The 24,373-nt window shown below is 43.8% G+C and overlaps 1 protein-coding gene across 3 annotated transcripts; it reads left to right on the forward strand.

Annotated features, from left to right (window-relative positions):
- The first annotated feature begins 4,215 nt into the window (after nucleotides 1-4,215).
- On the forward strand, nucleotides 4,216-23,934 carry TMEM106C (transmembrane protein 106C). Of its 3 annotated transcripts, none has more exons than XM_066616532.1 (8): nucleotides 4,216-4,286; nucleotides 12,602-12,819; nucleotides 17,943-18,006; nucleotides 19,813-19,972; nucleotides 20,072-20,212; nucleotides 20,320-20,369; nucleotides 20,922-20,975; nucleotides 22,494-23,934. In XM_066616532.1, the coding sequence occupies exons 2-8, from the start codon at nucleotides 12,636-12,638 to the stop codon at nucleotides 22,657-22,659; spliced, it is 819 nt and encodes a 272-aa protein (XP_066472629.1). In that variant the 5' UTR covers nucleotides 4,216-4,286; nucleotides 12,602-12,635; the 3' UTR covers nucleotides 22,660-23,934. The 3 variants fall into 3 exon arrangements, with proteins under 3 accessions (XP_066472629.1, XP_066472628.1, XP_066472630.1); XM_066616531.1 differs by lacking the exon at nucleotides 4,216-4,286 and adding an exon at nucleotides 10,645-10,728; XM_066616533.1 differs by lacking the exon at nucleotides 4,216-4,286 and adding an exon at nucleotides 10,645-10,728 and having other exon boundaries at nucleotides 22,421-22,577.
- Nucleotides 23,935-24,373: the final 439 nt, after the last annotated feature.

Here is a 24,373-nt window from a genome sequence, read left to right on the forward strand (position 1 = left end):
CCTCTAGTTCCCTCCCCTTTTCTTTGTGTTTATTGAGATTGTAAAGGGCCCTGAGGCAGGGATCTGTCCTCTCATTCTCTGTAAAGCACCCTGTATGTTGATAGTGCAATATAAATAACAATTGTCATCCTCATCAGTGAATACTAGCCTGTCTTATACAGTTGCTAAGAGAATATCCAGGAAGCACTTAGGAGAAATAAGTATTTTCATAGTACTTTATTTCCTCTGTCAGAGGGCTTGTTAGGCGTCCTTGTAAGTTTGTCTCATCATGTTATTCATTCTGTATGTGTGCTGCATGACAGTTATAATTACAGCTCTGGGTAGAAGAGGGAATGTTTATATTTGGTGGATTGTTCCCTCTGCGGAAAAGTCACTGACAACTTTGGGAAAACTGTACCAAAGTATAGTGGAAGTATATGGTAGGCTTTGTGGAAGCACCACGTTCTCAGTGGTGGTGTGTTGGCACGTTCTCTCTCCTTGCAGGAAAGCAAATTCCCTGGGAGGGCTTAATCTGGCCTTGTGTGAGAGGTGGCAGGGTGACAAAATTCCTCTGCATTTTTCAGCTATATCAACAAGGGAAAAAGAACTTAATCAATTTTGCATCTTCACAGGAACACAAGGAAGATTGTGGGATTGTGGGTGGCTGCCAATTATCTTCCTCTGTATTTACATCTAGGCAGAAAGGGGTTTTTGCATTCCACAATATGGAGTAGGACTAACGTCAGCTTGTGTGCCCCTGTCTTGGGGGATTCCAACTGACTTCCTAACTGTACAACATAACATTTATCTATATTAAATCAAAAGTAAATCAAGACTAAACACAAGAGTAACTTACGTGTAACAAGTGTTACAGGCGGCTTTTGTGGATCAGGGCTTCTGAATAACTCAGGACATAACAAGGAAATGTTTAAATATAAGATTTACTTAGGAAAAAAATTAGATATGAAAGAAACATAATGTGCAGGCTCACTTATGTACTGTTCTGATTTAGTCTTCAGGATCTTCTTTTGGTAAGTCACCACAAGCCAATTCAGTCGGATGGGGTACAGATGGTTTAATAAAGAATGAATACATTGCCATGACTACCCTTTCTTTACACTCAGAGGAGCAGCGAGTCAAGAATCAGTCAACATTATTCTTATGCATACTTTCTTGGTACTCAGATGTAGCTTTCTTATCCACTGCCATTACATGATCCAGTATGTCCACTTAGCATAGTTCTGTGGATGCAGCGAGACCATTAAACAATGAGTATGGAGGAAAGAAGAAATCCTCAATGAAACATTAAACAGTGTTCTAAGTATTATATCATCACTGGATCATTGATAGGAGCAGGGTTCCTGCCCTGAAGATTACAGAACCAAATGTACCTAGATCATTTTTAGAGAGCAAACAAACAACCACATTTTGCCCGACTTTGTGGAATATCTCAATCAAGATTGCCTTGAGTTACACAGTACTACTTCCTTAGGAAGAATTTCTTTGATTGAGAGTGGTAGCACACACCACTTCAGCACTGAACTATCTGTAGATTTGTTTGGTCCTCATTTGCAGTGGATATTTACATATTATTTTGTAAGACTCCTGTGAATATAATTATTAGATGGCATTTCCATTATGAGCAACTCAAATCATTCTGACAGGAAAGCTGTGATTGAGAGAAAAGCGAAATGAGAGAAAATAAGGGAAATCCTTATATACATTCAGAAGCAAAGGACAGCATAGGCCAGTGGTTCCCAAACTGTGGGTCGCAACCCACCATTGAGCTTGTAAACTGGGCCATTCCCCCCCTGATGGCACCGCAGTGATTGCAGTGCCACGGGGTCCCAGTAATATGTGAGCGTACCTGGGGGGCTGCTGTGGCATCCACGAGGATCCTGGAGGCTCACAGCCCCCTCCATGTGGCTGCACAGAGCTCCGATTACAGAATGGAGCTCACTCGCACAAACTGGACTTATGAGGTTCCCTACTCCCTGGTAGGAGTTTGAGAACCTCTGGCATCGGCTGGACAGCACATTTGAAGTCATGCAGCTTTCACAAAAGAGCTGCATATGAACAGCTTGAGAGCTGCATGTGTGTCATGAGTCAATTAACTAACCCTAACTGCTTTTTATTTTGTTGTTGTGGTTGTTGAAGAGCAGTAAAGGTGGGGCCTTCATAGCCATAGGGGATCCATTCCCAGACCCCCTAGGGATACCAAAAATTGCAGATAATCAAATCTGCAATTTTCTTCCCATCCGGGCTACAAACTCAACCAAAGCCTTGCTCCGGTTGCGCTTGGAGCCCTTCTGAGCCTCGGAGAGGATACGTGCCACTGCAAGTGGCCTCTCTGAGGCTCAGAATGCTGCCCAGCACCTTTAGACAGCGTTTTCTGGTTTTCAGGAAAAACCAGAAGTTGCTTTAAAATGGTTCCAGGCAGCATTTTGAACCTCAGAGAGGCCACGTGCAGCTTCTCCAAGGCTCAGTAAGCTGCATGGAATCTTGGGAATGCGACTTGCAGTTTTCACCAGAAGTCGCGTTCTAAAGGTTCCGGGTGGCATTTTGAGCCTCGGAGAGGCTCCACCCAGACACAGCCAGACTGAGGTTCCAGTCACATCTGGGAGATCTGCTGGTGGGGCGATCCATGGGTCTAGCATCCGCTGTAAGGATGCCAAACCCATGGATAAAGAAGCTCCACCACTATGTAAGTGTTATTAGGGAGGAGGAGGAGGAAGTCACCCATGTCTGCTTATTTCTCATTCAGAAGAACGAGAGTTGGAAACAGTATAATTTCTTTCTGTTTTTTTATTACCATTCATCTTTGCTCAGATCCTCTGATTTGACAAAGCCGACACAGCTTGCAGTGATAGTGGCTGTGGTGGGTCTTTGCCTGATCAGCAGAGAAGCACAAAGTAACGGAACTGACCTTGATCTGCCCTCATCACAACCAAGTTTACAGTCCTTTCCCCTTTCCCATTCTGTGCTGCCGCCTCTTGTGGGGGAGGAAAGAGTATTTTGGAGTGTCTGCTGTGGTTGGCAACCTTCAGACTCGAAAGACTCTGGTATAAGCCTACAGCACCTGGTATTCCTGGGCGGTCTCCCATCCAAGTACTAACCAGGCCTGACCCTGCTTAGCTTCCAAGATCAGATGAGTTCAGGCATGCGCAAGGGTAACAGTGTCTGCTGTGCCCCTTGGGAAATATCTATGGCTTTAGCCTCCCCCTTGTGGGGAGTGTAGGTGGAATCATTGTTTGCTGTTGTAAACAGAGCTTTAAATCATGTAAAAGCAAAAACTCAAACAATAAACACTGAACCACAGTCTGACAGCGGTTTACCTTAGGAAACACACTGTGTACTCCCAAGTTAAGAGATGAGGCTGGGATCTGTAAATACTATTGTGGATTAGACCTTTGGGTTGTATTTCCTTCCAGTAAACTGTCATGGAAGGAAATGCAAGTCATTTCTCTGGGCTTGTTCGATCAGGTTGCATGGGGAGCTCTTATACCAGTGCTGCTGGCCCCTAGTGGTGCTGCTGGTGTGGACAATGAGTGCGCACACCTGGCTGATATACACGTGAAGCTGATTTATTTTAAACATGATTGCGACAGTGCAAAGGTCCTGTGCTTACACAGAAGTCGTTTCCAGCAGCAGTATGTCTGAATTGCTCCTAAGAAAGAACATGAGGAACATCATAGCAAAGGGCTGATATTTTGCTTTTGGAACAAAATACAGAGTGATCATAAACTCAGTGTCAGAGGTTGACATTTTCAGGCAGCTGCTGAGGTCCCAGAAGAGCCCATGGCTGACCAGAACTGCCTGTGGCTGTTCCCTAGTCACTCAGGCAAGTGGTGCCATCTGCTCAGTTGCTTTCTCCCTCTGGGTGGCAAGTGGGACCACTGAGATTTACCTGAAGTGCTTCCAAAACCTGGAACCGGGGCATCAACTAATGATAACGTGTTCAGGACAGTTGTTTTGTCCGATTTGTTAGGCAATAGCTGCCACCTGCATTCCTGCCCTTTTAAGCATTTTACAATTTGTTTCCTTCTCTCAATCAACCACGCAAGGTTGGGTGATTTGTCTTCTCTGTTTCTAGAGCCTGTGTTTTCCCTGGCAGCCGTCTCTGTAATTTTCTATCTTTAGATTTGGATGTCAAGCCGTGGTTGGGTTGTTTACCCAACAATATCTCTGAGGGAAGGAGGTTGAAATTAGGAAGCATAAATTATCTGGTCAAGCCATACAGGACTGCCGTACATAGTGGACTGCAGCCTGCCAACCAGCTCTTCAGAGGAGGGTTCCACTGCTGTCAGGTACACAGTAAATAATATGCTTTAACTTGGATCTTAATTCCCACCACTGGTTTCCCACCACTTAATTCCCACCACTGGCAGTTCTCAGAACTGATGAACTCATTGACACCAGGAACTCATCCTCAAGCCAAAACATGCATCCACGTTTGGTGCAGGAATTTCCAAACACTGTGCCTTGAGCAAAGAATAAATAAAATAATTAAACGCTACCCACTCACAAGAGAGGCTGCTTGCTGAATGCCTTAGTACTCTGGCATTACCAATGCCTAAACACCTCTACTGAGGATAGCTAATTCTGGAGTGAAAGTAACCCCCCCCCCCCCCCAGTATTGCTGCCTCACCTACAGGGAGCAAACTTGGGGCACAATCCTAACCAGGTCTATTCAGAAGTAAGTCCTATTTTGTTCAGTGGGGCTGATTCCCAGGAAAGTGTGGTTAGGATTGCAGCCTTGGTTAAGGAATTTTGGCGATTTGGCCAAAGGTCAGCCTTCCTGGCAGTGGTGCTGGTTCTCTGAGTGGCTGTCAGTTGTCGGTTTTTCCCCATAAGTCCTTTGGGAATGATACCATTTACTATTAGTAAATTTACTGGGTCTGTGTCTGGTCTGCAGGCACATTATTTCTCCCCCTTGTTAGAGCTAAGTAGTTTTGAATCTGCTTGGTTCCTGGATGGGACACTGCCTGGGAACTGCATGAACTCCATGTCTTGAATTCCAAGATGGAAGAAAGGTAGGATATAAATGTAATTAGATAGATACAATTATGGGAAATGAACTAGTAACTGTCTTGAGGAACAGCACAGTTATGACCCTAAAACTGTGGCCATGGTGAAAATAATTGAGCTGGTGAGCAGAGCACATATGCCCCCTTAATTTCAAGTCTTACATTTTCCAGAAGAACTTTCAATGTAGCAGTAGCTAATTCTGCCTAACCTCTTTATCAGGTGTGATTTGATCTACTAATCACTCCTGGTATACAGCAGAATTACTTAACAGAGGAGGCTGCCCTTTTAGTCTGTACATGTCATTGCTATAGAGCAGCAGTTTTCAACCAGTATGCTGCAAATGGTCTGCTGGTGTGCTGTGGGAATTTGGGGGAGGGTCATTTATTAGTAGGGGCATTTGAGATGTGAGCCCCCACCCACCCCCGCAGCACAGTGTGCCTTGTCAATTGTCAAAAAACAGGTGGTGTACCCTGAAAATTTTAGTGCCTTGTCAGTGTACTGTGAGATTAAAGAGGTTGCAAATAGCCACTATAGAGTGATTTTCTACAAGTCAGGACATATCAAGATCAGTGATGTAGCCAGACACGGGGCATGGAGGGCTCCTCTGTGAGTGGAGTATTCTTACTTTTCCACATTCTGAAAGTTAGCCTGTTGAGCTCTAAGAACGAAGTGAACCTCTGATTTTAAATCAGAACAAAAAGTGTGCCTCGGCTCTCAGAAATCTGAGAAAAATAAATAAATGGCTTTGAGATGAATGACACAAAATACTGTTTTTTGAGAAATCTTTCAGATAGATCTCACCTGATCTATCAAGTTTGGAACGTTTATTATTGGAACACATATGAGGCCCTGAATCTGGTGCTGGATTCCAGTGAAAATCAATCTCTATTTCTTTATTTCAGATGTTATTTATTTAAAAGAAAGATAGCCATATCCAAAACTTGGGTGATTTCTTAGTAATCTCATTGGTAATAGCAAAGAATACTTGTTCTTTGGCATGCCCCCCAAAAGGTGTATATTCTGTTACAATACTTCCTTTTTCTTTGAAAAATTTACTTACTTACAAAGGGCCCAATCCTATCCAATTTTCCAGTGCTGGTGCTGCTGTGCCAATGGGATATGCACTGCTTCCTGTGTTGGGGAGGCAGTCAAAGAGGCCTCCTCAAGGTATGGGAACATTTGTTCCCGTACCTCAGGGCTGCATTGTGGCTGCACTGGTGCTGAAAAATTGTATAGGATGGGGCCCTAAGAGCCCAATCCTGTGCATGTCTACTCAGAAGTTCCACTATAGTCAATGGGGCTGACTCCCAGGAAAGTGTGAATAGGATTGCAGTCTTACTTACTTACTGAATTTTTATCCCACTTTTCCATACAGCGACCCAAAGCAGCTTACAGAAAATCATAAAATGTAGAAAATATAAAAAATTATAAAGAAGATGGATGAATCGTATTGAGGCTCATGGGAGATAGTGTCAACATTTCCTTAAAGTTTGCCACTTCAAGTGACAAATCAAATGTTTTCTACGAAGCTAAGCTTGACTTCCAGGCAAGTAAGAACAAGATCTCACTCCAAATACACATGTACTTTGGGGCATACAGGATTGTTTTGATGCTGTACTGCCAAACCTTTTTATAAATTTAGGCAATCAATCAAGTCAGCCTTGGCTCATTTCAAAAAAGTTGCAGAAAAAGAGAGCTTTCCCTACTGTCTGGTGCCATCTAATGAAAGTTCAGGGGAACTGCACTGAACTTGGTGACTAGGAACATGAAATGCTCAAGTCAACCAAAGTCTATTTCTGCAGTGACTGGCCTGTCAATTCAACCTCTTTGGAGTGTGGTAAACTATCACTATCTGCTACTTTTGGCTTATATCATGACCTCATGACATGCTGTCGCTTCTATTACTTTCCTTAGAACTTGTTTATGTCTGAAGTCTCCTAAGTATGACTGAAGTTTCCCAAGCAGTACCCTTTGAATTTAGAATGAAATTCTCAGGAGCTGAGCTGCTAGAGAGAAGTGGGAAACTTGACATAAGTTTAATTTCCTTTGCAGAGGAATTAGCATACATGAACTGTAAAAATAAATAAATAAATAAAATAAAAAACAACAACCAAACCGTCTGGACACTTTAAAGACTAACATGTTTAAAGGGGTATAAAGCAGGGGTGGCCAATCCGCAGCACAGCACACTATGTGCCACTTTTTATGTAGAAAATCTTGAACATACCACTCCACCTTAATGTAGCACACCCTCCCACAGTTTCCAGAAATGATATACAAATTATATTCTCAATTATTTCTGTATACAGGTATACGCTGTATAACAACCTTTTGATCAAAAACGGACCACATACAGGATAGCTTATTATGAGTCTCCTCGGAGGCTTGCACCTGGCTTACCTTGAGGCTGCTGCTACATCAGGTGCTGCCAATTTGAGGCTTGAGTTACCTGCCTCCCACCCTAGTCGTTTGTTGGGGGGGGGGGCTCTGTGGTGGGCAATGCTGCCATGAACTCCTTGTACCTGTCGCTGCTTCTGCACATCACCCAGTGTTGCCATGCCATTTTGAAGGCTGTGTGCCTGCCGTTATCTAGTGCCATGCTGCTGCAGCTACTGCCATCTTGTGCCCATGTTGGTAGGCCTAGCTATGGAACTTTATGGAGCTTGCACCTGATGGTGTTTGGGGGTAAGCTCCACAGTGTGGAGGAGCTATTACCAACTATTAGCAGTTGAAAAGGTGGTGATCCATTCAGGGCAACTGCATACATTAAAGTGAGGGCCACTCACTGCATTCAGGCTGGTCACCTTGGAGCTTTGCATGGGCTTTGTGTTTCTGGTGCAAGGCATTCAGGGGTGCTACCTGGCTGTATACGGCTCTTTTGCACATGCTGTTTAGAAAGTGTCCATGTGCAACTAGTGGCATGTGTGCCATGGGTTGGCAACTACTCATATAAACTGATGTGGACTAGAGCCCACTGCATCAAATGTGGGTGGCAATCCCTAATCCTAAACCATTGACTGAAAAAAAAGCCCACTCTCTTCTCCAGTTATGTGTAGGATAAGAAGTAATTTTTGCACAAAGCACGGGCTGTACCACTTCACGCTGCAGGAGCACCATGCATTCTCCGCTATGCAAAAAAAAAAAACTCCCTGTGAGTAGAAAACCAGCACTGCAGAGAGTAGATCACCTTAGACCCCAATCCTATACATGTCTACTCAGAAGTAAATATCATTGGAGTCAATGTGGCTTACTCCCAGGTAAGGGTGGATAGGATTGCAGCCTTCAGGCTGCAATCCTATCCACATTTACCTAGGAGTAAGCCCCATGGACTATAATGGGACTTACTTCTGAGCAGACATGCATAGGATTGGGCTCGGAGGCTACCATCCAGTCCACACTTTCCTGGGAGTAAGCCCCATTGCCTCTAATGGGACTGACTTCTGAGTAGACATGCATACCGTTGTCCCTCAAAACGGCCATAGTGCCAGAGGATTGGAGGATAGCAAATGTGACGCCGCCGATCTTTAAAGAGGGGGGACCTGGGAAACTATAGGCCGGTCAGCTTAACAGCTATACCAGGTAAGATGGTGGAATGCCTAATCAAAGATAGAATCTCAAAACACATAGACGAACAAGCCTTGCTGAGAGAGAATCAGCATGGCTTCTGTAAGGGTAAGTCTTGCCTCGCAAACCTTTTAGAATTCTTTGAAAAGGTCAACAGGCATGTGGATGTGGGAGAACCAGTGGACATTATATATCTGGACTTTCAGAAGGCGTTCAACACGGTCCCTCACTAAAGGCTACTGAAAAAATCTCCACAGTCAGGGAATTAGAGGGCAGGTCCTCTCCTGGATTGAGAACTGGTTGAAGACCAGGAAACAGAGAGCGGGTGTCAATGGGCAATTTCACAATGGAGAGAGGTGAAAAGCGGCATGCCCCAAGGATCTGTCCTGGGTCCGGTGCTCTTCAACCATAAATGACCTGGAGACAGGGTTGAGCAGTGAGGTGGCTAAGTTTGCAGAAGACACCAAACTTTTCCGAGTGGTAAAGACCAGAAGTGATTGTGAGGAGCTCCAGAAGGATCTCTCCAGACTGGCAGAATGGGCAGCAAAATGGCAAATGCGCTTCAATGTCAGTAAGTATAAATTCATGCACATTGGAGCAAAAAATCAAAACTTTAGATATAGGCTGATGGGTTCTGAGCTGTCTGTGACAGATCAGGAGAGAAATCTTGGGGTGGTGGTGGACAGGTCAATGAAAGTGTCCACCCAGTGTGCGGCGACAGTGAAGAAGGTCAATTCTATGCTTGGGATCATTAGGAAAGGTATTGAGAACAAAACGGCTAATATTATAATGCCGTTATACAAATCGATGGTAAGGCCACACCTGAAGTATTGTGTCCAGTTCTGATTGCCACATCTCAAAAAGGATATAGTGGAAATGGAAAAGGTGCAAAAGAGGGCAACTAAGATGATTACTGGGCTGGGGCACCTTCCTTATGAGGAAAGGCTACGGCATTTGGGCCTCTTCAGCCTAGAAAAGAGACGCCTGAGGTGGGACATGATTGAGACATACAAAATTATGCAGGGGATGGAAAGAGTGGATAGGGAGATGCTCTTTACACTCTCACATAACACCAGGACCAGGAGACATCCACTAAAATTGAGTGTTGGGAGAGTTAGAACAGACAAAAGAAAATATTTCTTTACTCAGCGTGTGGTCAGTCTGTGGAACTCCTTGCCACAGGATGTGGTGATGATATCTGACCTGGATGCCTTTAAAAGGGGATTGGACAAGTTTCTGGAGGAAAAATCCATTATGGGGTACAAGCCATGATGTGTATGCGCAACCTCCTAATTTTAGAAATGGGTTATGTCAGAATGCCAGATGCAAGGGAGGGCACCAGTATGAGGTCTCTTGTTATCTGGTGTGCTCCCTGGGGCATTTGGTGGGCCGCTGTGAGATACAGGAAGCTGGACTAGATGGGCCTATGGCCTGATCCAGTGGGGCTGTTCTTATGTTCTTACCATTGAACTCTTAGTACCTTCCTATCAAGCATTACTGCACCTCTCTCTCCACTTCTGGGACGTCTATTGCACATGCGCAGTAGACAAGCACCCCTGCGCCTTGCCTACGAGCAGCTACTCAGCACTGCAGAGGAAGGAAAAGGCATGAGTGACGCATCCCATTGTTAACATGGTACTTCCAGGTTATCATTTAAAAAATTTAAAATGCCCTTTGAAGCTAATAAGTGACTGCCCTAGATTTTGCTGTAGCTCTGATTGGGCACCAGAGTGTCATAGACTCTCAAGGATGAGGTAGCACGAAGACAGGAGCTCCGCCTCTCTTTAACTTAGATCTTACTATACGTGAGGGCACTTGCAATGTTTAAATCACAGGGCTTGTTGAGAATGAAGGCCAGCATCGGCTAATCACAGCTTTGACTTCATATCTGCCTGTGTGTCACTCTAGCTGCTTTATAGCTCTGTGTTCATCATGCGCATGCGCACTGGGAAAGAAGCGCTGCTTGCGTTACGGGAGGAGGGATTGACGGGATAATAGACCGTCGGTCAGCAGAGGGAGGGGCGTGGTTCCGTCATGGCCACGCCCCTTAGTTGGCGTCACGCGCTGTCATAGAGACGCCCAGCCTCCTGCGTAAACAGTGTAGAGAGAGCTGTTGAAAGGGGGTTACAGAGGTGGTGGCGGCCGTGGGCGGAGGAGGTGAGTCTCCCTGGAGGGTGGACGTGTGTCAGTGGGGGGAGCCTGGTCTTGCCTGGCAAGGGCAGGGTAGGTGGAAGGGGGTCCTGCTGCCCTCTGAGGCAAGCCATGGCTGGGGGCTCAGACTGCAGGCTCTTCGCGGGCAGGACCCAGAGCACCAGCCTAGCCGTGTCTCCTCAGAAGTAAGCCCCATGGTGTTCAATGGGGCTTACTCCCAGGAAAGTGTGGTTAGGGTTGCAGCCTGAACCTCTCTCGCCTGCCTGCCCAGCGCTGCTGGCAGTGCAATCCTAGGCATGTCTCCTCAGAAGTAAGTCCCATTATAGTCAGTGGAGCTTACTCCCAAGTAAGTGTGGACAGGATTGCAGCCTTAATCAGAAGAGGAAAGTCTGGCTGAATTAGGGTGACCAGGTGCAAAGGGGGACCAGGTGCAAAGGCCTGTACCTGTACCTGTAAGCACTGCATTGAAGAGGGAATGCTGGCAGGTGCAGCTTCTGAAGACCACAAGCCTGTCCACACTTACCTAGGAGAAAGCCCCAGTGAGATTTACTTCTGAGGAGACCTGCCTAGGCTTGGGCTCTAAACTCCTCCCTGTGGAGCTGCACCTGCCAGCATTCCCTCTACTATGCAATGGTTAAAGCTGCCATTTTCAGCCACTATGCCTTGGCACACTGGTGTGCCGTGAATGGTCTGCAGGTGTGCCATGGGAGTTTGGGGGAGGGTCATTGGGGGATGTGAATCCCCAACTAACAGCATAGTGTCAATTGTCAGAATACTGATGCTGTGCCTTGACAATTTAGAACCTTTAGTCAGTGTGCTGTGGGATGAAAAAGGTTGAAAATCACTGGGTTAAAGGTTCACGCACTCTGTCCCCCTTTGTATCTGGTCACTTTAGACCAGCGGTTCCCAAACCGTGGGTCCAGAACCCACCAGTGGTTCATGACCCAGTTTTTGTTGGGTTGTGAAATTGACGGGGCAGATTAGGCTATGTGCATCAAGGGTTAAACAAGCTGTTACTTAGTGGGAGGCACTGCTGCCCAATCATGGTTATTATAGCTACACACCTTGGCATTTATAAATCAGGTAGCTGCCTCTAGAGCTTCTAAAAAGTTTGGTGACCACTGCCCTAGACGGATTGCAGTGGGGTTTACCCTTTAGTAAGTGTGCCCAACTAGCACTGCCACCAAGAAGAGAGTTTCATCTCATAGTTCCAAAAGGTGTGGTGTCAGAGAAAGGGGTTGCTGTGCTATATGGTCAGAAGGGGGGAAGTAGCTAATGGAGTCTTAGTAGTGCAATCCAAGTCACGCCTACGCAGAGGGTTGCAGCCCAACACTAGGAAAACATAGATTAACATGTTGCTCAAGTCTAGTCTAAGCCATGAATTAAAACACACTGTAGGATCTAGTCCCAGTGTTTTACTTTAAACTGTGGAAAGCATCTTCAGGGGGTTACAAATAATTCGTATCCTCTTATCTGTTACTTGGCTACTGGCTTAACAGCCAGTTCCTACTTGAATTTTTAAAGGCATACTAACACTCTTTTTCTTGTGTGTGTTTCTTTTTCATTACCACAATTTCTTGTATAGGTTTCTCAAAGTTGTTTTTTTTAATTCTAGTATATTTGAGTGCTAGAAGCCAGGCACTACTTAGACTGAGAGTCTCTTCTGTTTTGTTTATATTGTTTTCATGTTTTTGAATTTCAATGGCCCTTCTATAGTTTCTAGTATGGTATGGTTGCACTGTCAAAAGAACCTGAGTTTGATTGAAATTTAGGAAAATTGTCTTCCATTGACTACCTTCATGAACAGTTTCTGTGTATACGTTTAAGCTTTGATTGAAGTGCCATAGTTTGTCCTTCTTGCTTTGCCCTTTAATTCCAGGATCTATGCCTCTCTCCCCTCCCCGGCTGTTGCAATGGGGTCTTTGCAGTCCATCGGCTGTCATTCCCATTACTCCAAGCGGCAGATAGAGGAAGATGAGGACTTGTTGGACAACGGAGATCGGAAGGAAGACATTGCCAGATTCCCATATGTGGAGTTCACTGGACGAGACAGCATTACTTGCCCCACCTGCCAAGGCACTGGCTGCATCCCCACAGGTAATGCTGCCCTCCTTCCCCTTCCAGGTGTAGTGTAAGTCTCTTGCAATACCTTGCTTCTTCAGCATCCTCTCTTTAATATTTCCTTGCTTCTTGTATTATACTTTTCCCTCTGTGCATGTCTGCAATAATTATATAAGAAAATGTTCTTCTTGATCCAACTGGCTGGTGACCTTGAGAGCTTTCCTTCCAACCTGTGTTGAGGTACACTTCTTTGATCTCTCTAGCTTTATTTGTACTAAGCCAATTCCTTCCCCTTTAGAACATGTGTGGAATAGGTATTTCAGAATAGGTAGAGATTCTTAAAGTTTGATAATTTTTTGTATGAGTTTGTAGTAGAATAAGAAATGTTGTTTGAGAATCTCCACATTTGCCATACAACTTTTAATGTGTTTTTTAATTGTGTATGTATGCTTTGTGTTTTTAATAAAATTAAAAAGTATTTTTTTTAAAAAAACACCCTGGCATGGTGTTTACAGTTTGCTGCTGTTACACCCCCTCTCTTTGATGAAAACTTTCATCAGTAGGATGGTTGAAGCCCAGAAAATCCTGATTCAGTTGAATGGTTGGACTGGATTGTCTTTGGACCTCTTCTTGCCATGCATTCTTTTGTGTCTCATAAAAAGCTTAAGTCCACCTGAGAGTTTGATTCACCCCAAGTGCATCAGCTTTTTTCCCTTCCATCCTAACTATGTACTCATTACTAAGAGCAAGTGTACTGTAGTGTTTAGAGCAGTGTTTCTCAAACTGTGAGTCGGGACCCACTAGGTAGGTCATGAGCCAATTTCAGGTGGGTCCACATTCATTTCAATATTTTATTTTTAATATATTAGACTTGATGCTACCATTGTATGTGGCTGCGTTTGAGAAAATGCCTTATGTTGCCTGCTCTTTCTGATGAGGCAGAATACCCTTTCCAGCTCCTTCAAATTGCAGATTTTTAAAAATCACTAAGTAAACTCTACATCAGCAGTTCAGAGAGCCTAACTCTAGAATCTCTGTCACAACTGTGTGAGTTCTCTCATTATATGTTCTTCTGTTTCCGTTTCCTTTCTTAGACTGAAAGTTCCCCAGGGGTCTCTGAACCACCTTCTGCTCTTAAGTTTATTACAGTGTTCAGTACTAGTTTCCATCTTTTTTCTTTGTTTCCTATTTGAGCTGTTAAATTTAGGGGATATTGGACAATTATAATTCTAGCTATAGACTTATTCACTCCTCAATCTCTGTTTGTGCTAAATGAATAAAAGATCTAGGACAGTGTTTCTCAAGGTTTGTCCTCCACTGTACCATTTCACATGGTCCACCTATTCGAAGTACCACTGGAAGTAACTGGTGATGACATCACCATCAGTTACTTCTGAGTTGGGAGGCCAGATGAGACGTGACAAACACCAGTAAGAGGCTCAGTGTGAACGGGAGGGCTTTTTCGAGTGCAGAAAAGCATGCTTTGGAGCTCTGCTTGCCAAGCCTCCTACTGCTGTTTGTTGCATTGTGATCCTAGTCTTACTGCTAGGCAGCAGGTGTCCTGTGAGTACCACCAGACACCACCTCAAGTACCACTGGTGGTATCCTTACCACTAGTTGAGAAACACTGGCCCAGAATAACTCCTGTAAATAAATTCATATGTGCATTCATTCTTTCCTCCTCTGCTGTGTACTTAGCCAAACATCACCACTACATCTCCCTTATCTGCACTGAGAGCCTAATCCTGAGGTCCACAGCATGGCTCTGTGCCGTGGACCTCGGTCACAAACGTGCCATAAGGCATGTTTGCGGGGCTCACTGCCGGTCTCCCACCAGAGCTAGCCCAGCTCTGGCTGGTGCTGGACTAGTGCAGGGCAGTTGCCCTGAGTCTGCGGCTCAGTGGTCTCCCAGACTGCCGGGCTGCCGAGCAGGAGGCAGGGGTGTGGCCGGGGGCGTGGGGGAGGCATTCCGGGGAGGGGGAGGTGTGGCCGGGGGCAGGCAGGAGGCATGTTGGGGGAGGGAGTGAGACGGATCCACGGAGCCGAGCTCTGCAGGATCCAAGGTGCTTGTGCAGGGCTGCGCGTACTACATGAGCGCCTTTTGTTTGCTGCTAAAATGAGTAGCCCCATTGCGGGGCTGCTGCCTTTACTTGGGGGAAGGGGACAAATGTCCCCTTCTCCCAAGGAGCAACCCGCTGTAGCGCGGGAGGTGCAGGATCTGGTGGCAGCCCTCCACGGAGCTGTCGGACTTGGGCGCTGCAGGCAGCTCAGGATTGGGCTGTAACTCTAAAACTTGCAAGGGCCTCTTCTCTAACTTTAATGCCTTCCTAAGACCCTCTCTTTGTTCAAGACTTTGTTTTCTCCTTTAATGTCAACACTGAAACCATCTGCTTAGAGGTAGGGAGATCTCACCCCTTACTGCCTCTTCCAGCTGTTTGGACTTCAACACCTCTCTCAACCCTTTCCTTTTTTCTCTCTGTCTCACTCAATGAGTTGTCCTGGTCTAACCCCACCATTTCTCCCAGGCCTGTTGCTTACAGCAACCATGTACTTGATCATGTTTCATTTTTGTTCTTCAGTAAATAAATCACAGTGTAACTTGAATAATCATCTACAAAAGTCAGAATATACTTATTCTTCCCTATTGATGGCACTTGGAAAGGCCCATGTAAGTCACTGTGAATCAGTTCTAATGGTTTATTGGTACATGGCTCATTCCTCTGTGGAAAGAATTGTCCTTTTCTTCTGTGCATCTGTCTCCACGACTTTCACGTGGTTTTTTCATACCTTTTGTAAGTTTCTTTCTCTGTATGTCTAAGATTGCATTTGGGTCTCTGTGTCTAAGACATCCATGCCAAAGATCAAGATGTTCCTGCTTGCAGTCATCTTTGGTAGACATCACCTGATCATGCACTGGATCTAATTCATAGACACCTTCATGCTGAAAGGCTTGAGCAATCAGTTCATCATTGTTATAGTGCATTTACAGCTGGAGAACAGATCCAAGTATCCTTAGTTATCCAGTTGTGAAACACTTAACAAAGAATTCATTACTGGCGATTGTACTGACAATTCTTCCATTTGCATTATATTTTAATGCTCCTTGACCTTTTCCTTTGATCTCTAATGTTTGCTACGGATAACTTTCCTGCGGTTACATCCAGCTTCTGGAAAAATTCTCTGAGGAGTTGTGACTAGAAGCTCCCGAGTCCATGAACCAAATTTTATTTGTTCTCTTTGGTTGATTTAAGCTTAAACCATTTCTGCCCTACCCATACAGGTGTATGCATTTGATCCCTGTTGCGTATATGCAACGTTGGGCAGACATGGCTTAAAAGTCTCTCGCTTGAAAATTGCATTCTGAGTTTGATCATTTGTTGCTTGTGACATGTTGCAAGGAAAACTTGGTCCTCTCTCAGTTAGTGACTTTATTATAATAGATCTTGCTCTAGCATCTGCAGCTTTCCATTGTGGGATTTCATCTTTGCTTGGACAGTCCTCATCCAATTTAATCAAGGCTTTGTGCACCTCTAGATATACTCTAACTCTGAACTTCCACTTCTGAAACGCTTTAGTATTTATTTTTCTAGGCAGTGGAAAAATTAATCTTCTCTGTCCTCGTTGTACCATTATTAGTTCAACTGGTGTGGCTCAGCACAAAAATTTGTAAGCAATCACAGCTTTCAGGAAAACTTTCAGTTTATCTAAAAACTTTTCTACTCTGATGTAGAGCGTGGGTCAGGGCCCATAACCCATTGGAGTGGTTGGTAAGCAGAGTACAGCTGCACAGTGAGAAGAAAGTTCCTCTTGTAATAAAAATTGACTTAACTATCAACAGGCTGTTTGTTGTTAGGACAGAATGATGCACATAAGGAATAAAAACTGAAGCTGAGGTAAAAGATCAAATACTTTACTTCCAGTTCTCAAACACTTATTTGTATAGCATCTGGTTTGGGACCAGAGGTTCTGACAACTTTGACCACATAAATGTAACTGAGGTTATCTATCTTGGTTTGAGAGTTCCTTTAAGAATCGATCGAGTCAAGAAATCCACGAGACCAAACAGGTAAGTTGGACAAAACACTTTATTAACCGAGGAATGGAATGGAACCATACATAAACGTCAATTTTATGCCAATTACTTATGATCCTAGGCTCCTACAGATGATATGTAGACACTTTCATAGATGGGCTCTAGCAGTCTCTCAAGCTGACTGAACTCTACACTGCAGACTGGCTGAACTGAGCTTTATATAGGTCTCTGGCCTTTGCGCACAGCATTACCAGTTGCTGCACATGGCTCTCTATAGGCATAGTTTTCCCTCTGGTCCTCTAGCCTTTCTCCACTGTTTCTGCGCTGGGCTCAGAGAAGAGGTCACACAGAGTTCACACCCTGCTTGTTGGAGGGGACAACGAAGGATTACAGGCGTAGAACAGGTTATCGGTGCTACCTGCTGAAAGAGCTCAAAGCATGTCCATCTCTAGAAGTTCAGGTAAAGTCAATTAAACAGATGCAGTTAACTGTCACAGATGATTGACAGGTTAACTGCTTCTTAGAATGCTCCTGCCCACTGTATGTTACGTCACTCTGCAGCTTATGTATTTGATGATGTCCTTATTTCTAACAAAAACAAGTTTTGACCATCTTCTCTTTACAGCTGTTGCCTAGTTTTCCTTCTACGTTTTTGTCTCCAAACTCTTCGAGATGTGCTGTTTGTTTCTGCAGTCTTTATTTTCTCTCTTCATCTACTTTTGATCTTCTATATACTCTAGCTTCTTCTGCCATTGATGCTTCATTGAAAGTGCCCATACCAAAATTGCCACAGTTCTCCTCACTGCCCAAGCTCAAAGGTCTCTGCTCAGTACTTTATATTTCTGCTTCCGTTGTTGTTGTTGTTGTTGTTGTTGTTGTTGTTGTTGTTGTTGTTGTTGTTGACGACCACTGTCTCTTCCTTGATTCACATTTTTCCTTAGGTCTTTGTCATTCTGTTCTTCAGTAGATTCTCTTCTTATGTGGGATTTATTTTTCTTATTCTCTTATGTGGGATTTATTGTATGGTTCTTGTTTTTAAAAAGCCATTGTTGCATCTCTGTGCACTGAAAACAACCTATATCATGGAGAAAATCTGATGCAGGTAATTTTTGTATTCTTTTTCTAGAGCAAGTTAATGAATTGGTAGCTCTCATACCATACCATGACCAGCGGTTAAAGCCCCAAAGGACGTAAGTACAAAGTAATCAAACTCTATTCCTATAGTCTGTCTCCACATTTTGGACAGAGATGTGGGAGCTAAGACATTAGCTGCTGGGAAAAGATGTCGTGTTTACTATGTTTGCTTGAACTTGGGTACTTAATACAGGCTTGATTCTAATTCTGCATTCCTCAGGAGCAGCAGTTTAATCTGAGTGTGGTTGGGGGAGGTGAGGAAAGGAAATTACTTTGATGCTGAGGATCCTTTTCCTTTTGGTAGCTCTGGTCTGCTGGAAGGACAGACTACTCTCCAGGGAAACCAAGCTATCCATCTAGTAGAAATGTATTGAATACTGGAGCTGCCTCTGAATCAGTCTGGTAGAGCTGCCTCAGAATACTAGAACCACTGATTTTGATAGTGGTCACCATAAGATATATGGAAAATATAAATAGACTTGAGACTTTGGGGCTTGTCCAAACAGGAGAGGACTTCTTAAAGAAAAAAGAGGCTGTAAAAAAGAGGTTTCATATACAGTACTTTGTTATCAGATCTCATTTCAGAAAGTGGGGTTTGAAGCCTCACTCAGTAAAGGCAGAAAGAGAACAAAGGTGAGAAGAAGTACTTTTTTTTTATTGAAATGTTCCCCAGTTCTATGAGGGCAGGTGCTAAAACAATCCACAGTCGCTCGTTTGACTCCACATTACTTGATGAATTCTGGTGTTGGCAAAGTAGGAGTTCTAATGTGCTTCCTAAACTACTTGACATAGAAGCCAGTTTTGTTGTTGTCAACAGAACTTACATTTTGAGGGTGTTCTAACACAGAGACTTAAACAGGCGCTCAAGGAATTTCTTTATTGTTAATAGAAGAGAGCTGAGGAAAGGCATTTGTAATGTAAATGAGCTTTCTGACCAATGTACACTTCTACTTCACATCTTGGACTTAATTAAGCCATTTCTACCCAATGTTGCATATATGCGATGTGTACACCTGTGGGCTGGACAGAAATGGCTTAAATAAATTGTGTGCATAAAACTGTGAATGGCAATTGTAGCTGGCTACCCTTAAAGCTGCTTTGTTCCAATTGGGTTTGTGCTACAGATATAAAGCTGACATTGCCCCAAGTCTCCTTCAAACTACAAATATCTATCCTTGGCTTTTATCTTCCATCTGTCCAATGAGATTAGATACTGAGGAGTGAGATTAACTGGCATCATAAGTCTTGTATGTGACACTCTGAGGATTGCAGCCTCAGACTATATGGGGCCTTGTTAACCCCAGATTGTCACAGAAGGAACAAAAATGTCATGTTTGCCATTTTCAGGCTGTGATGGAAAGAAACGTTTTTGTTGTAGTCAGATGTGTGTCCTGTGAAAAGAGTGACTACTCTCCAGGGAAACCAAGAGATGCCATAGGGTGGTTAGAGGGGCTGTTGTGTAATACATGCAAACCTACCAAGGCTGCTGGGGGAGAAGCACTGGTAGATTCGCTGTAAGGAGGTGGCATTAGCCTCCATGGTTAGTCCCCATGCCTTATGGTCAGTTCATAATTTCTTTGTAAATGATGTTTTGGAGCTGTGGACCAAAATATGAGTACACTAGCAGATACAGAGAGTAGAAGGGGAAGGGTCATAACTTGGTGGAAGACCACGTGCTTTACATACAGGAGATTTCAGGTGCGGTTCTTAGCATCTCTGGGTAGGGCTTGGAACAACTGCTGTCTGAAAATTGGAGAGCTGCTGCCAGATAGTGTAGACTGGTCTTGATGGAAAGTGTTGGTGCTAAATAAGTGTGTGTGTTAAAGGGAAATTGACTGAACAATTGATCTTGTCTTCTACAGGAAACTCTACGTCTTGGTGTCAGTGCTACTGTGTCTCCTGGTGTCAGGGCTGGTTATCTTCTTTCTCTTTCCACATTCAGTCCTTGTGAACGACAATGGTATCAAAGTAGTGACAGTTTGGTTTGATGAGAAAAACTCCCTTGTTGTCCTCGCCATTACGGTAATGCACAAGTGTGCGTAGTGCTAATGCAGCTGAATTCACAGGTTGGCTGTGAAAACCACTCACACTCTGCGGTTGCATTTCTTATCCTCTTCGCAGGCCACTCTCCGGATCAGAAACTCCAATTTCTACTCTGTAGCAGTGACCAGTTTGGCTAGTCAAGTGCAGTACATGAATACTGTTGTCGGAACACAACAGATTAACAATGTCACCCGTATCCAGCCCCTGAGTGACCAACTGGTACAGCATTATTTTCTATTCAGATGGAGCTGGGGACTTGGGTGGGTGGGATATGCCATCTTTGACTGTTGTCTACTAAAATGTCTGCTTATGTTGTACTTTTCCAGGTGAATTTCACAGTGAAGGCTGAAATGGGTGGACCTTCTTCTTATGTATAGTAAGGACTTATTTATACTTACCTATGTTTGGACTAGAGCTATGTTCCATTACACTTTCTCCAATACAGCTGCTGTGTCTCTCCTCTGTGTATACTTACTTGGGAGTAAGCTTCATTGAACAAAGTAGAACTGGCTACTGAGTAAGCATTGCTCTGTTGAATTATAAGTGTCCAATTTTATTCGGATAGCAACTATAAAAGAAGCCTGTGCTTGAGGAGGAGCTGTCAGTTGGTGGACAAAAGAGGTGAACAAAAGGATGGCTTTTGGGGAGGGGGGGGGCTCAAAACATTATTCTGCAGAAAGAGGACAAATTTATCTTTAGACAAAAGCTCAAATAATAAATATCCCTACAATGATTGCTCCCAGGAGTAGCACTCAACTTGGATAATCAGTTATACTTTTGAAGAGTTCAGTATTGATTAAGGTTATCATCCTACAAAGGCTGCAATGAAGGAAAATTAAGTTAGGACACCTCCATTGAGCATCTGTTTCTTTTTTTTTGTTTTACTTACTTAAAATTTCTAACCAATGCATTTCTTGGTCTCTTGTAGTTTCTTTTGCACTTTACCCAAAATCAGAGTGCACAACATTGTGATTTTCATGAGGTATGTATTTCTTCTTGTTCTGCTCTGTCTTATATGTTGGAAATGGATTAGGGAACCATACACAAATAAATTCACCTATCATCTTAGAGTGCATCCCCAGTTACCTGACCCAAAATCTAGACCCAAGATCTACCGTAAGGGCAGGGGTGGTGGTAAAGGGCTGTGTGTCAGAAGGGACTATGTGTACTCCATGTTGAAAAGAAATTGCTTGTGTAGGCGATCTGAATTGTGCACAAGAAAATGCTGAATTCAGACCTGTATAAAGTCTGCAGTTTTTAACACATTTTCATGAATTCTAACTTTGCTAGTCATGAGATGGGTAAGCCACTGAAACCGAATGCCCCAGCCATGGAATCTTCTTTCTGCTCTGCTGTTGATTTCAGAGATGTTGCCTACAAGCTCTGAGTCAAACTGGATGGGTTATTATATGAATCATTAGGTATTCAAAAATTTTTTTTTTAATTAACTGAAAAGGTTGTAAGAAAAGAGAGGTTAATCCTTTTCTTTTGTTCCATGGTCTCGAATTGAACGGCTGAGGGGGGAAAAGGTTTAGATGTATAAATGAGGCCCCCAAAGCTCTTTACAAAAAAAGATGTAAAAGGTCACTGCTTTGTCTTTAACATCACCTTCACTGCTGTGACCATTTCGAGTATTGTATGTCTTTATAGGCTGAAGGGCAAATATTTCATTCAAAATGAGTGCGGAGTTTCTCATAAAGCTGTCCTCTGTATACTATATGCATATAACATTGATTCCTGTATTGCTGCCTGTAGTAGAATAGAGGGTTTTGTTGTTTTTCCAGTGCCCCATTGTAGTATGTGTGCTAGGGGATGGGGCTGCTAGGCAGTGTCATCTTCAGCTGTGGCACTGTCCAGGCCTCTCTTTCCCAATGCAAATAACCTGCTGTCAGGTTTTGTGAGTCTTTGGACTTGTGGTCTGCAATAGATCTCCTGCCAGCCTCCAATCCAGGAAACAAATCTGCCTCTTTCCTTACAAAACTATTACTTCTGTATTCCTTAATTCCCCTGCCCCCCCTCGCCCACTGGTCTCTTGAGTGTTGGACTGTGGCAAGCAGCATGTTTGTGCAGCACAAGGGTCTTGCTGCCTGAACTCACTGGGCTGCTCTGCCAGCAACAGGATGCCACTACCACTTGTTCTGGGTCAGGTCTCCTCTTGATGGATGTCTTAAGCATCTGTGGGCCCTGGCAGCTGGCCTTTCTTGATCCCTGTCTGCACCAGCACAAAGCACTACATAGGAAAGGTCTTGGATGTGTACACTACTCTGGGGTTTCTTTGAGTATCATGCTAAGGGAAGAGATGAGCTGCAGGAAGCTATTCCTTGTTTGTTCTGTCTAATGTGCTTTTCACCCATTAGAGGCAGGACGTGTGTATACTTAAAGATGCAGATGCAGGGTCCCTATTAATCCACTGCTTCCAAAATCTAGGTAGAAGTTAACTTGAAGCATGACTGAATCAACTTTAAGGGGGCTTCTCTTTCTCCCTGCTTTCATCTCTCAGGACTTCAGTGAAGATTTCCTACATTGGCTACATAACTCAGAGTTCCCTGGAGACCCATCATTATGTTGACTGTGGGGCAAATTTCACAGCTTCTCATGGTGCACCCATGTTATCACCTCGGAAAGATACAACCCAAAAGGCCAGGCCAGCAAATGTATCTTGGTGATCACTGCAAGCTGTCTTCTACTATTGTGTAGCCCTAGAGCCAATCCCCATGGGACCGGGTTTTCATTTGGGAGAAAAAGATTGTGCTGCAGACTGGAAGATGTGTCTACTCCAAGCAAAAACAGCACTACTCCTGCAGTCTTCCACAGCAAGCTGGATTACACCTCATCTCCACTTGCAAGTGTATCTCTGCTCAGCTTCTCCTGCGGCCACCTTGGAACCCTAGGCTCCAGCCTGTGTAACTTTGTTCTGTGCTTTGTGAGGCAACCCTGTCAGGTTCCTTGACTTCTCCTTCACATTAGGAAAGAATTCTATTCTGCTGGAATGGTGAACATGAATCAATTCTTGGAAATATGCTCCAAACACCAAAAAGGGAACTAATATTCCAGGCTGGAAGGCAATGTCATCTCGAGCTCACCCTGTACCCTTATATACTGCTTTCAAACACTTGCTTATTATCATTGAGTGCAATTAACTGGGAATATCTGTTGTGCGAACTCCAGTGAAGCAAATGAACGTGCAGCAGAGACATTCACTGGGGCCTTTTATGCCTGCAGTTCTTTATGCTAGCTGTAAATGGATCAACAGTATGTTGTTACTAAAACTCCTCTCGTGTCTGTTAATTGCACCATTCTAAACGAGCACTGTGACTTGGAGCTCACTGTTTTCTGCTTCTGATTTTTTTTATTTCTTCAGGAATGAGCACCATAGAAGGGCTGCAAGTTTTTCAGTCTCTGCATCAGAGAACACTAGGAGCAGTGTGTTTTTAATCTTTGTATCTCCTGAACTCTGAGCTGGGAAGCTTTGTGCTAGTCAAGCTGGCCACTGTTAGAATAGAGGACCCTTCCCCTATTCCTCTAATGGAGTGGCATTTGACAAAAAAGGTGACATCTTTTCAGATCTAAATGCTTTCTCCTTTTGTAAGGATTCAGATAACTTCCCATACAAAGGGAGAAAATGTAAAATGAGGATGTGAGAGCAACTATGATAGATATATTTATAAGAGGTAGTTACTATTCCCTTTTCTTTGAACCTTCCTACCTTAAAATATAAGCTACACCAATTCACCCACAAACTTTTCAGTGTTCTAGCCAGTCTGCAGCAGTATTTTTGTCTAAAAAATGTAAACCTATTTTAATTTTTTCATATGCAATTTGCTTTTCTTTGACCCCTCCACCCCACCATGTTTCTCTAGAATATGTACTTTCTGCTTGGCAGATTCTGTGGAACTGAAAATACCCACAGTTAATAAAACTTTTAAGTCAGTGCTTAAAAATGTGTTGTGTGTTCTCTTCTTCCCACCCACCCCCACACTCTTGTATCTGGTCTACCCAGTATCAAAGTTAAGATGCTTGATGGCAGTGCTTACATAATGGCAAGCTATTTGGGTCTTACCCTAAATAGCTTGCCATTATCCAGCTGTAAGCATGAAGCCTCCTGGGGTGGAGACTCCAAGGATAATCTAGTATCCTACACTGGTTTCATTCCTTTGACCAAGCAAAACTATTGAACATGTATTTGCCTATAAACTAGGAGTATGTGGGGAGGGGCTACTTATAGCAGAAGGCCTGTGAAATCTACCCTTGCCTTGTGATGCTCCGTTGCTTTTAAGTGGAATTTGTTTTTTTAATTGTCAGAAGAAATCTTGGTCTCTTTGTTGGGCTATATGTTATCTTTAAAGCACCTACAAGTAAATTGGTGATTTATATAACCTG

Source organism: Tiliqua scincoides, chromosome 2, assembly GCF_035046505.1.
Source record: "Tiliqua scincoides isolate rTilSci1 chromosome 2, rTilSci1.hap2, whole genome shotgun sequence".
In the NCBI taxonomy this organism is placed as follows: Eukaryota; Metazoa; Chordata; class Lepidosauria; order Squamata; family Scincidae; genus Tiliqua; species Tiliqua scincoides.